An 18554-nucleotide genomic window follows, 5' to 3' on the forward strand; every position below is an offset into this window, starting at 1 on the left:
TTTCAGCCAAATAATCGCATTTTGCCTTTTATAGCACAACAAAATGTGCAAGAAATAAAGAGGTCCAAACTTTTGAGCATGAGTCTATATAATCATGGATGGCATCAACATTCCTCTATACCAGTTATAGGCTTATTAGGATCAAGTAGAAATCATTTGACAACCATGAGATCAATGCTAAACACAACACCACTGTGCGGCATTAACAAAATTGTACTGCTTGACAGAGACACACTGTCTTTACTGGGAACATGCATAGCGTTTTATTATGCTGACTGACAAATACTTCAAATCTCATTTACAACATTTTTGTGAAAGGCAGTAGAGCATAGTATGGAAGCCCATTCCTGCCACTCATTAAAATAAAAAACGACAGAATTCTGAGTTTTTTTCTCCCACTTCTGACTTTATATCAGAATTCTGACTTTATATCTCGGAATTCTGACTTTATATCTCGGAATTCTGACTTTATATCTCAGAATTCAGACTTTTTTTGCAAGAGAAAAAAAAAGTCAGAATTCCAAGATATATATAAAAAAAAAGGAGAATTGTGAGATATAAAGTCAGAATTGTGAGAAAAAAAGTCAGAATTGTGAGATATAAAGTCAGAATTCTGAGGAAAAAAAACTCACAATTGAGTCGTTTTTTATTTTCTTGAGCGGCGGGAATGGACTTCCATAGAATAGAGAGCAAACTAACGCATTACTTTTCAACAAATAATGGTCACAAATAATGACATTGAGGATTTTTATGAGGCACGTCTCCAATTTTGTTCACATTTTGAAAATACGTTCATTGTGGACATTGCGGACAGTACACTGAGGCAGCCTTGTGTGGATTCACAAACATAAGAATTGACCTTTGTAGACAAGAGAGAGAACCCCAATATCACGTCAGGTGGAAATTATTGGAGAAATGACCTGCATGTTCACATGCTGTAACTCAGTTGGAACTGACAAGTTGGAATTTCTCCACAGACTTGGGCTTTTGCTGATAATCATCCTAAGATTTTTCACATGTAACACCTACTAAATTCTTCTGAAAGCCAGTGAAGAAAATAGTAAACGAACAAGCTGTATAGTATTAATAATAAGGGGCTTTCAGCTCGCATAAATTTTGTTTAATATCTCTTGTTATCCAGAGATATTTTTATCATTCTTTTATCACAGAGATATCTTTATCATTCTCAAACAATTAAAATTAACTTTCAAGCTGCAATAGTGAACTTTGCATTTTGGCGGCCCCAAGTGGCAGCGAGAGGTTAACTCTTTGAATTTTTGAAAGTTTGAAGGACTCTATTACCCAGAAATCCTGTAGGGAGACGTCAGTAAACTAAATGTCTTCTTCTTAGTGTCAGGCAGGGGTGGAGGTGGTGAAAAGGTCAAGCCCTTATTGGTGAGTCCAGCTTTCTCTGGATGGATCGCTGTTTTTCAGTCAGTACAGGCCAAGCCGCCACTAGACCAATTCATACTGCAAGCATCACAATCATCAAGTCACTGGAAGTCCATTCAGTTTCTGTAGAGCTCAGCGACCGGGGAAATTCGGTTGATGTGTGGATTGTCAACAAACGTTTTGTGGCCAACAGCCAATGACATTTCCCCACATCCTCGTTTCCCTACCGATGTGATTTTATTTCATGAACAGTAGTTAATTTTCCACAATAGTGGAAAACGGATGAAAAGTTGATTATAGCCATTCAAAGCTCTTTCATTTGAAAGACTACAGGAATAAATGTCTCAAAAACGATGCTTGGACGATGGTTGCGTCCATCATTGGGGTCAATGGTAAGCTCTGAAGTAATTTGGCTACGTTTTTGTTTATTTTCTACCTAATTAGTGCCTGTTCAAAACTCTGTAGCTGAACAAGACCACTCCATAGATGCAATCGGAGCCTCCTGCACTGCCCAGAATGGGTCAGAATAGAGCACCCAACAACCAAGTTGCTCACCGTAAGTGGGAGCTGAATGAGCGTTGCCTGAAAAGACTAGTCATTTGTATAGACTGTTGGATTTATCCCTGAAAGGGCATCGTGAATCCAAGCACTGGCGGTGTGTGTAATTTGTGTTAGCATTAGTTGAGTTCTTGGCACCAGATTAAATTTTACGAACAGAACCAGAAACCCCCCCAGTGTCCTTCCTTCCATAGACTGAACAGTTGTTTCAGATGGATGTCACATCGGTCTTTCTCTGTAACCTCAATTCCAACACATCTGCATACCGTCTCACTGAGGCCTTTTTCATTAGTGATCCTGTCACATGCCTTTGATCTGTCTTTGGTCTTGAGTTACACCCCAAGACTTTAACTTGCAACTCAGTTCTTTTTCCATCTCTTTTTCCTTGGTTCCAGCCTTCCCCCCCCTTGCCAAAAAACAGCTTCTCATCCCCCTCTCCTGTTACATTCCCAAGGGAAAAAACTCTATTGTTGCTTCAGACAGTATGTTCGTGCTGTTTGACCATAAAACTAATTAAGTCAAGTACATTAAGCTCACAGCTTAATACTAGCAATGCTAACAATGAGTCAGCCCAGTTTTCTGAGCATACTACATGATAGTTTCAGCCTTCTCTAGTGCATATGGAGGCCTAAGATCTTGATAATTGGTAGTTGCTTGCTGTTTTAACCCAGATAAAGAGTCATTGGTGGCGTTGTATGAATTGTGGCTACCAAAGTTCTCTGGTAGGAGGACGGTGTATCCCATGATGCTTCTGACTGTCAGTGCTCCGAGTGCTGCTTTTTATGGAAGGTGAAGCGCATACGACCCCAGAATGAGTGTCTTCGTCGGGTCTTCCTCTCGCTGCTGCAGACCGACTCGGCCTCGCGCTGGCGGATCTGGCGGACCAAGGCTGTGAAGACCTCGTCGATGTAGTAGCGGAAGGCGGCGGAGGTTTCGAAAAAGGGGCAATGGAACTCCCCGGCCAGTTCACGACCCTCCTCCACCGACACCTGGGGGATGCACACAGAATAGTTCTTTTAAAAATGCATTTCATCCATTTTGTTGTAAAATATTGAAGAAATATAGTTTCACCATAGAAAATGTTAGGCTAATTGTTTTAGCGTCTCTTCATTGGTTGCTTGTTAATTTTAGAACAGATTTTAAGATTTTATTGATTACTTTTAAGTCTTTGCAGGCTGGCAGAGTCAGTATCATCTTTTAAATCTCTTCTTACAACTTACTTCTATTTATTTTTTTATTTTACATAATTCTGTTTTCTTTGGCTTTTATTCATTTTATCCTTATTGCCTTCTCGGTTATTTATTTATTAAATTTGTTTTGTTCTTTCTGTTTTATTGACCTTTGTCATTGTTCATGTTTAATTTTCTTTGTTGGTTGTACTGGGTAGCTCCCAGTGTGAATGTGTAGAACTGTATGAATGTGTAGCAGGGTGTTGCTGGAAAAGAGCATGGAGCTCTGCCAACTTTCCCTGGAAGAATAAAAGGTTAAAATAATAATACAAAAAATAATAACCTACCTATCCTTCACCCACAATGAAAGCTACCTTACATAATCGCCCCACATTCTGACCTGTCGAAGGTGTGCCAGGTCAGACTTGTTGCCAACCAACACCACTGGAGTGTCCGCGGTGCGTCGCACTCGGTCGATCAGCTGCTTGAAGTGACGAGCCTCCTGGAAACTCCGCCTGTCTGTGATGGAGTAGGAGATGATGAAGCCCTCACCTGCCCGCATGTACTGGTCCCGCATGGCTGTAAACTCTGCCTGCATGAAGGAGTGTGTGTTTGTGTGTATGTGTTTGTGTGTATGCATGCGTACGTGTCATGTTTAAAAAGTGAGATAGATATTGGGGCGTGCACGGGAAGAGAAGGTGGGGAAGAGGAAAAAGGAGAGAGAATGCAGGAAATTTGAGATTTTATTACATAATCCTGGATGACAAACAACAGATTTCCTACAGTAATCCTTTCCTTATAGCCTGGCTGAACTTGACCTTGCATAGCAGATGAAAAGAAACAAATATACATGATATACTGGGGTTGTGCCAAATTCTGACAATGTCCAATAAAATCGTTTTTTTGTTACATATTTCAGGTACACCTGTGTTGGCTTTAACAGCATCAGCAGGTTTAGAGTCCAAGCACCAGGTAACACAGACACTAAACATGGCTATGGCAACAGAGGTGACTGTCAGTCCCTATCGACAGAGGATTAGGCTTTGAATCAGACCCAACCTAAAATACCTTGATTTGACACTGGACAACCTTCCACTAGTTACTGGTGTTTGATGACATTAACAAAGTTGAACCTAGCTTCCTGGGGAAAAGCTTTCCTGAAACAGATCTAGATTTCATGGGTTATTTTGACTAGGAAGATGGCACTGAAACATCCAGTAACTAGTCAAGCTCAGAGTCTGACACATGAACAATAAGTGAGAACTACTAATCTACTAATCCCATCCAGACAGATGGACATGATAAAATTCCTGTGGTCCTGATGTAAAAATGACAATCACCAGATCTTCCCTGGTAACGCAGGAGTAAAGCAGGAGAGGAGGAGAGGGGGAAATCCGGGGACATTTCCAGGGTCAGTGACAGCTGGTACCAAACCCGGAATCCGGAAGCACCAAAACCAGACATTCCCCATTTTCCAGGGACAATCACATCTGGTCACCCTATTTTTGGGTGAACTATTCCTTTAAGGTACACGCAGACCAAGCGCGACCACTTCACTTTGTGTCGCTTCGCTCTATCAAAAGGCATCGCTTGTGTTTCATTGGGTGTGTTTTAGGGGCAAGCATCTTAGGAAATTCTCTGTTTAACATTGTTTATGGAGGCCTATTTTGTATCATATTATTCATTTCATTTTTCCCAATATATAATCCATGATCATATGTATGGAAAACGGAATCTTGATATTGTGATTTACTCTACCAAGCTAGCTAACTAGCTATTTGGATGAGATGGGATAGTTAGGCTAGCATGCTAACATTACTTGTTTAGCCTACCGGGAGCTAAAGTTAGCAGTTTTTAGGCTGCCTCCAGTAACGTCACACACCAGGAAGACCAACAATCTCCAGGTTTTGCCCAAATATGATTTGTTCTGGCACTGCAAAAGCTGTGCTCATTTACATAATATAACATTTTTCAGCTTTTCTCATTGTGTTGTGGGCCTTCTCACCACCTATCCTGTCATGTTGTGCACACGGTTATTCACTTCTCACAGACAATGAATGGAGGTTAACTGTTCACCTTAGTGAAAACACTGTGAGAAGCAATACGATCCCTGACAGTGTTAAATATACAGTTATGTGTACACTGATGCTGTCATGCTTGCTTTTTACATGCAATGATACAAGGTAAAATGAACAAACAAATACATAAATCCAAATATAAGAAAAATGAGATAAACGATAAACCTTTAACTGGTGTTTCAATCAATTACTACAGACTTTCTGCCAGCGTGGTCTACAAAGGACATGCATGCTCTGCAGCGTGCCCCTAACTAAGTTTTCTCCATAGATCTGGCAGGTGTACTCAACTGGAACTGAGCTTGACTTGTTGGCCAATGGTATCAAACTGAGTTCAAAATCAGCCAACTAGCATCCACAATGCGTTAACTTGGCTATGTCCAACAGGGAGAAGTATTCTTACAAGTTAACTAACTATTCTACTTAATTTTTGTTAGATTTTCTTCATTTAACCGTGCAAGAAGCCTCTCTTCTAGTGATTTCTAGGAAATCCTTTACCTGTCCTGCTGTGTCCAGAATATCCAGGTTGGCAGGCTCATCATCAATGCGGATCTGAGTCTTGTAAGCATCCTCTGAAAGGTAGAGAAGCACTCTGTTAGGATGCTGCTGTTTACAAACAGCTAAATTCCTGTATAAAATTATGCGTACACAATTGCAATCAAAATAATATGATTAATACAAATGAGCTAATATGACTAGCTAATGGCTTTTACATGCTTATATACAATGTGTACTTTCAGCAAAGCAAATATGCATAGCCAAAGACGTGTTCAAACGGTGTTGATAAGTACATACTGCTACTGTGTGGAGCCGTGCATTAAAATTCTAGTTGGTTGCTATGTGAATTTGGGAGTATTCGGGGTAACTAGAGAGCCAGCTGGTGATCTGTCTTGGTTTTTCATTCTACACTACTTAGAAGGGAACTTTTCAGATTGTACACATTCATTGGTTCATTATATGAAATCCATTACACCCTAGAGGTCATTTGTGGGGGAAAAACGTGACTGCAATGGAATACTCAAACCTTGCTAGAATGTATGGGTTGCTAAACAAACTGTCCTTTTTTAAATTTCTAAGATATTCCGATAAATCCAAATTTTTAAAAACTTTATCCTGCTGTTCTCCAGTTGTCCAACACCTCTTTCACCTTCTATTGCCATTCTTTATGATAACAAAACAATAATTGTTCACCCTTGAAAAAGGTGTAAGAAGGCAGTTTGACCAAGAACAATCTGTCTAGAACTTGATATGGTGTGGATTGTATTTTCCTGCCATGGTTAAGATCTACTGAGCCCCTTAAGGGCAAGGTAAATACAAAGCCATTCTCAATGCTCATATTCATCCTATGATCAAGCATTTTTATCCTGATAGGAGTAGAATTTCTCCACTAGTGGGCACTAGTGGTCACTGAATCGTTTGATGAGTATGACCATGGCTATGCCAGATCTCAACCTAATTGAGCATTTATGGGAGATTCTGTGTTGAGACTTAGGCCTGTTACACTGACACGCAAACAACACACAGAGCAAAGCAAGTGGCATTTCTCACAATTGCAAACAAATAAGTTGTAATTTCTGGTGTAAACAAATACAAAAAACTGTCATAATGCCAAACTTGTAACTAGTTGTCAATGCCTGATGACTGATCTCAGTCACAAAGTGCCTCAGTGTGAAAGCCATCCACCGGATTCAAATGGTTCTTGTCATGGGTAATCAGAGGCGTGATATATAATGGAAGGAAGTTGTCAATTTTTTACGCAGACATCTGAAAATACTGGAAATGCCTCTCATTATCCTATTTGAAGGATGCACATACCGCCATGTCTTAGTATACGTATCAGTAGACATTTGTCTACAGTAGCTATTTTTAACCACTCCACTTTTAATTTCTTTCTTTTGGTGGCAACTGAGAATGTATACAAATTGACATTGTTCTCTGGTAGCTATTTTAACCACTCAGGTTTGGGGATCCAGATTATTGGCTTTGCTTCCCCCTTGTGGATAAGTGGTTTATAACATCAGGCAGGACTGTAGGAAGCTAGTCGACGTGTGTACTATATACATAGTGCTTGCGTATCACGTAAATTTGTATTAGTGTATGCGTGCCTTTTGTTAACTATGTCCAGACCTAAGACTGAATTTTCCTCCACAAAAAAACACAAGGCATGAGGCACTTGAGCTGCCTAATGTGCTAATGAAAATGAATAGGGGTGTAAAATGACTGCATTGAAGACATTCCTCTATAATGCATTTCTTTATATGTTGAGGTGGATTCTGAATTTTAAAGCTGCAATGTAAAAAAATCACTTCACAGCATTTCATGACTTTATGAAGCGACCGTAACATAACATACCGATAACATAGACCGTAAGAAGGATAACGCGACATCATGGTTATTGGCAAACAATTTTTTTTTTTTTAAATGTGTCAAATATGTAATAACTTTATTCATACATTATTTCTACTTACATTATTTCACCCATTTTAAGAACAGAACGATTGGCAATTGGTAAACCATTCATTTTCACCATAGACAAAAACATACCAAACATGCCAATACCATGGCATGGTAAAAATAACTTAGTCACAGTAAAGACTACCCCACAGGATGCATTAATGCCAAATGTGTGTTTCTAGTAGCAATCGAGACAGATCCATAAGTTAGAGATAAACAAGCTGAGGGTGTGCTTTGTAGTGTTGCCCTGGGCAACTGAATCCATCTCACCGATGGTGGGGTCATGATCCTCTGGGAACCGGTGGCTGATGAACTGCATGATGATAGCTAAGAGAGATGGCAAAGAGAGAGAATGATGGTAAAATGGAGATTATAGCAAGTCTCTATGGTGCATATATGTAGTATGTGTAGGATCTCAATAAGAGTAGAGCAACAATAGGGAATAATATGGAGCAGAGAGAGGGGGATTACAATGGATGCAGGAGAAATATAATGTTAACATACATACAGGTTTCCTACTTCTCTCATCTATCATTTTGCTTCATTTGTTCTCATTTCAGTGTCAGAATATATAATCCACCCTGCAGCTCTCCCTACCCCACCCTTCTCTTCTTGTCTCTTTGTCTCAAAACACAAACACACTGCAGTATCAGAACAACAAAACGTTCTTATACGCAAATATTGCGCTCATGACCAAATCCAGTGGATCCAGTTGGGCTCTATAAAAAAGTGATTTAGATTTTTATCCAATATCAAGCCATGTATCAAAAGCAAAAACATACGTATCATTACCCAAGGTATGAATGCTCTAAATGTAATTTTCTTTTTTTTTCTTCCATAGTCTTGAAATGATCCTATAATATTTCGGATAAAATCAACTAGCATTTATATAAATCAGACCAATTTGTTAACAGCTTCCTTCCCTCCCGTCAAGATGCTCGTTATTGCCATTTTTAACTAGACAAAGTGAAACTCTGTCTCCTCTGGCTGTCTCCATGGCAACAGTTGCCGTGGGGAGGTGGCTTGAAACAGGACACAGAAAGCAAAGCAAAGTGACTTCATTTGCTTACATAGTCCTTGATTTTTCCCTTTTTCACAAAAATTGAAAGGATGGTAGGCCTATATTTCTCTAATGGAAAAATGGATTACATCTTGCTTGTTTTTGTCCAGTGACCCAAAAATATGCAAGTTTGTATTTAGTAAAAGTAACACTTGTGTATTGCTATGCGTGTGTATGTGTACTTACCACTCTTCCCTACACCTCCCTCTCCCAGCATGACCAGCTTGTACTCACGGGAGAGACTCCCAGAGCCTCCAGTTGACTCCATTCACTCTGCAGGGAGATACAGCATGTCAGTTTTATACACAGAAAAAATGCACACACACACACACTACTATGCACAAGAACTTTCCATTGACTATATTCACTTACTAACCCCTAACCCTAAACCTGTTCCTTACCTTAAAGGAATGCAGTGAGTTTTTGGTAGATTGTCCCGTTGGTCAAGTTATCCATTAAGTGATGAAAATACAGACACCAAAGTCATTCATGTGTCATGCACAGGTGCTCCATGCTAACACTTTAGCATACACTATGTTGAGTTATAGTAGGTTCAATGCTAACACTTACGCATACACTATGTTGAGTAGGGGTGTCACGATTTCGATTCTAAATCGAAAATCGATAAAAATAAGCGTTCGATTTCGACCTTAGAAATCACAAGCAGGTTCGCGATTCTCCCAGTATTTTTTTTCTCTCCACCCCTGCCTACTTGCACGCGTCTGAAGAAAAAACAACAACATTTCAATGACGACACAGTATAGCTGCTAGAGAGCGCCCGTTCTATATTTCACTATAGCGCCCAAGAGCGGCCGTCATTTTTAAATTGTTTAAAATGTACCAAAAACTGAAAATCAAGTTATCAGCTTTGTTTTATATATACACTTCAAGTTGTCATCGATGAACCGGAACCGGAAAATACTGTATATCTGGTGACACTGAGACGTTTGATTTTCCCCGGGTTTAGTCGTCCTCCACCGGTAACGTTAGATCTAAAAATGGCTTCGCCGGCTAAGCATCACGCTTTTAAAACCTTCTGGAAGCTGTCAGAGGACTGGCCGGGTTGCAGCGACTTTTATCCATATAAGTTTGGCGACTTTTATTGTCTGATCTTATTACTGTGTGGGCTGAAGCACTGGAGGTTTTGTATGTATTTTGAAAGCTTATCATTAGCCAAGATAGGAAGGATCTGTTTTGTTGTCATACTGTGAATGTTGACACTGAAGTGAGGAGACGCCCTGAATCGCCTTGCCATGTATTTGGTACCAAATTAAAGGGAAAGTTGTGTTTTTTTAAATGGAAAAACTTTGAAAAAATTTGACCATATGGCCTTAGTGTGGTACATTCCAAAAAAAAAAAAAATATGGCAGTTATATCACACTTGATTCCATCTTTTTAAAGAAGAATTTGAAAATGTAAATGACAGTTGTCAGGGCATAAAACCAATGATCTGATCTTTACAAATCAAGACTCGATAGTCTAACAATGGCATAGCCGTCAGTGCTGAAAAAAAAAAGTTTAAATCGAAAATCGAATCGTGACCTTAAAATCGAAAGTCAAATCGAATCGTGGATTTGGAGAATCGTGACACCCCTAATGTTGAGTGATTGTAGGCTCCATGCTAACACTTTAGCATACACCATGCTCAGTGACAGTAGGCCACTAGCATTATCCAAAGTATGAACTTGTACAAACATCTATTACTTTTATACTTACTCTTTTTAAATTCTAAGCGGGCTCCAAATTCATATAAAGTTCAATATAAAAACACACTGACCACTGGTCAGTAAATCCTATCCTATACTCAATTTCCTTCAATTTACTATAATGAGAATATTATCTTATTGTGATAACTTATTTGGGCCTATTCCTCTAAAAAATCTGTAAAAATTGACAAGCCTATTAAAGATACGGAGATTGCAACTGAATTGCGTGCAAACACAATGACAAATTGTAGCTGCTAGCAGCAATGTGGTGGCCAGGAACAGCTTGTTAGAACTGGTTAGAGTTCAGGTAAAATTGGCCACATTACCCGACCAGGTTTGGCTCAATGCAGAAGTAGCCAGCTATAGTAACATAACTGGTGGAGCCTGCTTGGTGAAAACAGGGTTATCTGACAAGTTATAACTAGCCTTACTGCTTACGCAGACTTCATCGAATTCCCCTCTGGATTTCCAGTGGTGATGAGCTTCCCATCTACAATTCAAACTCTTGCAAATACACCAAAAACATGGATACTTAAGTTTCGGCTTGTATCTTTAACCTTAACTTAATTATTATTTTAACCCAACCTGAAAACTAAGACCTAACACTGAAACAACCAAAATGTCCTCACTTCCCCAAAAAGCAGTCACTTCTTATGCCCAGAACTCAAAATGTGCTCATCAGTAAAGCAGCATGCAACACACAGACAGTGCAAGCAAATACACAACTTAACCAGGGTGACTGAGAGTTTCCATTGAGGTGGACAGGAGGCAAGGAGTGGAGCTGAATAAAATGCACTCACTTCCACATATTTTACATGTGAACTTTCCAACTCATGGGTTCTTATGTTTTCATGTGGAGGACCCCCAAGTTGACTGACATTAGGCCACGGACCATGTGATAGGCCACAGACCATGTGATAAGATTTAGTCCCAGGGACTCCCTGTTGTTAAGACCACTTAGTACAGAATTAGGCTACATAGTTCAGTGGGCTAACTTCTAGTCGCTAAAATAATAATAAAATAAATGTATTTTTGTATTTAAATTTATGTGTAGTAAACTAGATAGATAGATAGATAGATAGATAGATAGATAGACAGACAGTCACAATTTGCCCGAAGAAATACGTTACATCCAATTCTGTATCTTCTTTCAAGAGCCAACTGAAAACTCACTTTTATAGACTTGCATTCAGTTCTTCTCATGTTATCATTTTGTTGTTTTGTTTTCCATTCAAATTAAGTGGACGTCATTTGTCCACGTTTGTTTTGCTGCTACTTGCAACTTTCTTCTTATGTGAATCAGTTTGTATCTGCATAGGAAAAGTGGTACTGGAATCTTCTCAAGGCCACTTCTTCTTCATGTGCATCTGTTTTTAGAATGGGTGGCCCCAGTGGGAATTGAACCCGCAACCATGGCATTAGTTGTAGTTGCTCTATGACACAACTTTGGCACAACTACCTAACAACTAACTAACCTACGTGAATGAGCTCCTGTGGATATCACCACTCGCCTGTGATTGAGTGTGTGTGTTTGCACAATTTAGTCTACTTACCGTAAAACTTCAATTAAAAGCCGAGTCCCAATTAGACGGCGGTCCCTTTTACTGGCCGGGTGTGGCTACACGTTTTGACAAATAAAGGCCGGTCTCAATTAGAAGCCGGTTGCCAGTTTATTTTTTTTTACTTGCATTCAAACGTCAGTCACATTTGCTAATCGCCATGGCGGCACAGAGAAAAAAGTACGACCTGAAATTCAAGCTGTCAGTTGTCAAATTTGCTGAACAAAACTCAGATGCAGCAGCAAGACATTTCTCCGTTGATCCCAAGAGAGTGAGAGAATGGCGAAAAAATAACGTTGAACTTCAACGTCTGTCCGAGGAAGACAGTAAAAGGGCTTTCTAAGGTAGGCTACCGGTATTTTGATACGGCTCTCTCTCTCTCTCTCTCTCTCTCTCTCTCTCTCTCTCTCTCTCTCTCTCAGTGCATGAGGTTGGCCTAGATGCGCTGTCTCTCGGAGCGAGATCAAATGAATGATTCGTAATTGATATGTTATTCGATAGCCTAATTTTTATACAAGTAATATTCATACTGGTTTACCAGTAAATAAACAATTTGATAGTATTTCCCATCTTTGCTGAGCAAGAGTTTTAGGAATTAAAGGCCTGTCCCATATAGACGCCTGTCCCAAATATAGGCCGGTTGAGTTCAGTGTTTGAAGCAAATAAAAGCCCGGGCTATTAATTGAAGTTTTACGGTATGCTAGTCAGATGACTTTCAAGTTATCAAATTTGTCCATGTAAGACTCACAAAGAAAAAGGAACTGACTCACATTGGCTTGACAGGCAATCATGTGATTTCATAGAGCACAGCAACGTGTGCAACTGGTCACCAAAACAAGGCAATATGTGAAATCTTGTCACCAAAACAAGGCAATATGTGAAACTGGTCACCAAAACAAGGCAATATGTGTAACTGGTCACCAAAACAAGGAAATGTTTGAAACTGGACCCTAGGGCTGCACAATTATGGCAAAAATAGCAACTGTAGAATAGGGCAGGCATTTGAGGAGGGCACCAGTGTAATCTACTTAGCAGCTACCTTAGAGCCGAGTTAGCTTAGCATTAGCAGGGCTCGACAGAAGCACTGTCATGGTGGCCCGACAGTATGTTTGCAACACGCCAGGCCAGCTGATAAAGCCTTTAACTGGCCCGGTGTGCCAGTAGGATCCACAAGTCCACAATGTTCACAATGTAGTAGCCCTCCCATCCCGTCCCATGGGAATCCCATGAGATTTACATTCCCGTGGGATGGGACTGATTACTTACTCAAAAAGATGGACGGCCCTTCAGAAACAAACATTTTTGTTTCTGAAGGGCCGTTTTTAAGCCAAAAGATTGGGTTTACGATCGCCGCCACGTTGACATTTTTTGGAGCCAGTGCAGCCAAAGCAAGCCTGAGGGTTGTCCGCAGCGCCGCCTACTATTGGTCCGTAATCGGCGACCTGTCGATCACTGGACATGCGACCTGTCAATCACTAAGAAAACAACCGTTATATATTCTGTTAATGACACAGTTATTTTTAAAACCACAATAAGGACACACATTAGAAGAAGTGAAATTATCTACTGAGACCATAACCTCTTGTAGAAAAAATTTATTGACTTTATATTTTAAGTGAGAAGTTGGGTTGTGGTCCCATTGACTTGCATTGAGTTGGGCCGGGTTTGGAGTCTTTTTGGAGCCAGCCCCTAGTGGACGTTAGAAGAATTGCCGCCTGCCGTCACTTCCTTATTGGCTTCAAAATTCACCCGTGGTTTTGGTCGCTTGTAGCTAGCATGTAGCGTCCTTTGCAGAGTTGCCACTTACCGGGAAGCCCAAGACAATGTTATCCTGTCTGTGGTTAATGTGGTAAATAGTGCCACGTAGCGATTTTTAGGCTAATGTTACATCGTGCCAGACTTCTATTTAACAGGGATTGAGTTGGCTAAATCCTAATTATCTACTAGGCTAAATACATCTCCCCAAAATAGTTAGACCTAAATATATAGATATGAAAGTAGATACATATGTAGATAAATTGTTTATAATAGTTCTAACCATCATTGAACACACATATATATAGTGATAAGAACCCTTACATGAGGAGAAAATTAATTTGATGTTAAAATGATACCGAAATAAAATATAGCTGCAAGCAGCAATTAAGGGGTCCAAGCACCTGGTGACCTCTGGGGTAAATGTGTGATGTGGACCCATGTGCAAGTGTGACTCCTGTGGCATGTTTGGTCTTTGCAATCCTGATACATTTGGGAGAAAAACTATAATAAAATGGAAGTGAAGGGAGCTCCATTGACTAACATGTTTTATAACTCAAAGTATACATGTCATCATTATGAGCTTAGGGATGGAGTGAATTTGGAACCTTACTGGCCCAGACAGTCAGGGGAAAACTTTGCTCATGGTCAACCCCTGATTAGGGATGTCCCAATCAACTTTTTCCAACTCGTCTCCAAGCCAAGTCATTTAATATTGAGTATCTGCCAATACCGAGTCCCAATCCAATATTTTTGCGATTTTTTTTTTTTTTTTTAAACAATTAAACAGCTGTTTACTACAAGCACTTCAATTTTGGATCTAAAAATCAATAAAACCAAAACAAGTTAAGACAGATAAGGTTAATACTCTGTTACATAACTGCATAACAGCTTACAGCATGGCTGCATTTCTTTTAACTTTAATGGTTGTTGTCATTATGTTCAAAAACTAAAATCTAAAAATAAATGCCTTGTAGGGATGCAAATTTTAATCAATTTCCTTAATCGACCGTCAGTCACGTTAACGACCAATTAATCGATTAATCATTATGTAAATAAAACAACTTTTGACATAGAAAATACAAAATGTGTGTTTGTACACCTGTCAGGCCTACTCAACAAGTTAATCAACCAAGCAAAATTCAAAAGATCTTCCTGCATTCCCTGTCATTGTGCTTGTTTCCGTGCTTGGCATTACAATGTTTACAATGAACACTGTTGTCTTTTTGGGTGTAATGCTCCTACACTGGACTTTTCGCCTGCTGGCTTGGCTTACTTCTTCCTCTGTAGAAGCGGTGAAAGTTAAATTGCGCCCTTGTGGTGGTAAAAAATGAGAAATAGCACATTGTCGATTAATCAGTTAATATATGCTTGATCGATCAAAGACGTGTGATCAAGTCAACTTTGCTCAAGTCCCAAGTCAGTCTCAAATCTTGAGGCACAAGTCTCAAGTCAAGTCCGAAGAATATATGTAGATTACCAAGTCATGTCCATGTCATTAATGTCAAGTCTCTCGTCTGTACAACACCAAGTCAAGCCAGAACAAATCAAGAGTCCAGTATCAATTTAAAATTTAATTTAAAAGAAAACTAAATATCTGGACTTTTCAATGTAACATCGTTTTAATAGTATAAAAACTTGGTAAGTGCATCAAGAATTTGATGATCAGTTTCAACTTCAATAAATTCAATCATTCCATACAAATTCAGAAAACAGAATTTAAATTCAGTTGGCTGGTGGAACAAATCTCATCACTTTCAATCCAAGTCATTTACACAAACACAAGATCTTTTGTCAAGCCTTTGAGAAACCTTTCCAAGTCATCAAAGTACAGTCGTCAAAGTCAAGTCCCATATTGCACCAGAACCCAAGTCAGTGCATCATGCATCAAGTCAAGTCTCAAATATTCTCTTCATGCATCAAGTCAAGTCTCAAGCAATTAAAATTGAGCCGGACTCGAGTCCAAGTCATGTGACTTGATTCGCCATCTCTGCTTAGCTCACTTTCAAGCAAAGAATATATTAAAACAGTAAACGAAACGTCCTCTATAGTCGCTGCCATCTTTAACAGCTGATTAGTGTAAACAAATGCTTGTGTGTATCTTGTGTTGCTTAGCAACAAAAGCATTAGTGATTGTGTGTGAAATTGTACAAGCTGGCAGATTGATGGCTTGCTAAAGGCAGTGTGAATGGGTTTGGAACTACCAATGCTGCATTTTCAATAATGCCTTTTGCCGGTTTCTCTGTCTGAAAGGGCTATACAAAAAGTGCTTACTTTCACAATAGCATACCATGCGCCTCACTGCCAGTGGTGGTGGATAACGCCTGTTTAAGATAAGATAAGATAACAGATAAGATAGTACTTTTTAACTGCAACTGGCATAAATGGAGTGGAGGGAGAGAAATTAAATACATGAATAGATCAGGATTTGTTCGGGCGTCATGTAGCCGATACCGATCAATCAAAATATGCCTTGATCGGGTCCAATTCCGATCTTTGATATCCGTTTGGGACATCTATTCAACATTCTTGAAAAGATAAAAATTAAGAGATACAAATTATGAACTTTGTGTTTGTGTGTATGATTTCTTGGGTCAGGGGAGGTTGACAGAGGTCACTCACAATATTTTTCCACCTTTTAAATTAAGTACTCATCCGTGACACTGGCACTGGCAAGCTAGCAAAATTGTAACTAATAGCTAAGTACCACTCGGCTGCCATGCTATACTCAATGCCGAGTAGTAGCTATTTAGCTATTAGTTACCAGCTAATCTCGTGTAGCCAGACCTCTATGTAAAATAAATGGAGGTCTGGAGAACCTCTTGTGAGAAAATGTTGGATAATGAGACCTTGTGGAGCCAGAGGCAGCCATTCGATTGGCTCAGAGTTTGAAAAAACACACCCCGGAAACGGCATCTCTGGTTTGCTATTGTGTCTGGGCAGAAACAATTTTTCTTTATTAGTTTAGGGACATGCTTCTGTTTTGTCAGAATGCTCTCGACATCACATTGAGTCTAAGCCTTTACAGCTTCTTAGTTCCAAAACAGGGATGTAGTGGCGTGTTTACCAACAGGCTACGGTAAAAGTTTGATTTGTCAAACCTGGCCGTCAGCCTGTGTTGCATTAATGGAGAGAGAAATGTGTAGTTTTAGTAGTCTGTCCTCTCACATCAGCAATAGTGGAACAGGTAGCCGTTCTCAAGGTCAAAGGGACTGACACTGTGATGCTGGTCTTGGTTCAGAGGAAGACACAAAAATAATGAGTGGGGAATATTCTGTTGTTGCTATAAGAACAACACACAGGTGAGCACCAGCACCAGGCTCCGCCCTAGCGCAATTTTAGCACAGGTTGAAAAAACGGTTTAATTGCAAACTGTTCAGTGTTGTCACACTCACTGCAAGAGCCTATTTTGAATAGTTTGTCACAGGTAGATTGAAGTAGTAAAGCTGACCGACATTTCGGCATTGGAGATCTAAGAGATGTAACAGAGGTCATTTTTCATTCACAAATTTCACCCTTCAAGATTCAGTCTACAAGACCCCATACCCACTACCCTACAATTGAAACACTCTTAAAAACCACAATTCCAGATTGAGTCTTATTTAAAGACAACATGTTTTAAATAAAATGTATCAGGATAGGATAGAGGACAGGATAACATCCGAAGACAGTAAAAGGAGTTTAAAAGTAGAGCAGCATCACATCACTAGACAGACAGACAGATAGACAGATAGATAGATAATTGGTCAAACTGCTTGATGATTTTACTCCATAGGCTACTCCAAATGAGACAATCACCCAATAACCACGATTAGAAACAAAAATCAGTTATATTTCCTGACATGCATTCATTTGTGCTTTTTTCTAAAAAGGACATTCATGTAACTAACTTCAGTGTGATACTTACTATGAGGTGTACAATGAATTCACACCATAAACACTTATGTCAGCCTTAAACGGTGGTAAACTCTATTTTGCATGACCAGATTAAAATATTTCCGAACCAGCGAATGAGATTAAAATTGTTTCCCGTCATTGGTTTTTGACCATATGAATATTCTCTTTGCCCATTAGCCAATGTAACCAACAACCTAACAACAACCACAAAAAATGTCTATTCACTAGTCTGGTTTATCCAACTTCCAGCTACTTTTCCCTGCCAGATAAAGTCAAGGACAAACTGCTCGACATTACAGCTGAACTACTGTCAACTGGCCTGGACAGACAGCAAAACTACTTTTCCTCATTGCTCTCTTAACTTTCTTAAACGTGCCTGGTGCTTAAATTAAACATATTCCCAAGACAAAGCAAAGCTATGGTGTTTTACAAACGTTTGAAGCCGACACACAACTTGGTTTTATGTAACTACGAGGGTTTTTAGAGGGTCTGACTGGTGATTCATAGCCCAGTAAGTTAGCCTGAAGCTGAAGTTAGCTTAAATACCTTGCCAATAGTCGAATGAAACATATGCCCTATCATATTAAGTTGAATGCTTGAATATATCACACTTACCTGTTTCACAAACTGGTTGGATTCATAGATGCCAGTAGACTATAGTGGTGTTATAGATGTATAGTGGTTATAATGTATGGAGTGTACTGGTTGTGCTTGGAACCAGTCGGCCTTTTCATCAAAACAACTAACAGCGCTGTAGGAACATGCAGCCCCCCAGGGTCCTACCGCCTGCCATTTCACAGTCGGCTGCAATAAAATAAATAAATAAATTACTGACCATGTGACACACACCTCATACACACACTATAGCAGGGATGGGCAATCCATGGAGGGCCTGGGTACACAGGTTTTCCACCCAAACACTACAGCAG

At 39.6% G+C, this 18554-nt stretch overlaps 1 protein-coding gene across 1 annotated transcript; it reads right to left on the reverse strand.

The window, feature by feature from the left end:
• Nucleotides 1-1879: 1879 nt before the first annotated feature.
• On the reverse strand, nucleotides 1880-18360 carry rit1 (Ras-like without CAAX 1). The gene is made up of 6 exons (XM_071910593.2): nucleotides 18241-18360; nucleotides 8895-8981; nucleotides 7919-7975; nucleotides 5693-5766; nucleotides 3520-3711; nucleotides 1880-2939 (listed from the first exon to the last, which is right to left on the reverse strand). Exons 2-6 carry the CDS (start codon nucleotides 8974-8976, stop codon nucleotides 2709-2711), a joined length of 636 nt encoding a protein of 211 aa, XP_071766694.1. The 5' UTR covers nucleotides 8977-8981; nucleotides 18241-18360; the 3' UTR covers nucleotides 1880-2708.
• Nucleotides 18361-18554: the final 194 nt, after the last annotated feature.

This window comes from Centroberyx gerrardi, chromosome 19 (genome assembly GCF_048128805.1).
Source record: "Centroberyx gerrardi isolate f3 chromosome 19, fCenGer3.hap1.cur.20231027, whole genome shotgun sequence".
Taxonomy (NCBI): Eukaryota; Metazoa; Chordata; class Actinopteri; order Beryciformes; family Berycidae; genus Centroberyx; species Centroberyx gerrardi.

Excerpts from the sequence above, each read along its gene's own strand:
- rit1 (XM_071910593.2), bottom strand. The coding sequence starts at position 8,976 with ATGGAGTCAACTGGAGGCTCTGGGAGTCTCTCCCGTGAGTACAAGCTG. Across the intron at positions 3,712-5,692 it reads TTCTGGACACAGCAGGACAG|GCAGAGTTTACAGCCATGCG; the intron begins GTAAAGGATTTC and ends TCCTTCATGCAG. Across the intron at positions 2,940-3,519 it reads ACCTGGCACACCTTCGACAG|GTGTCGGTGGAGGAGGGTCG; the intron begins GTCAGAATGTGG and ends TGCATCCCCCAG.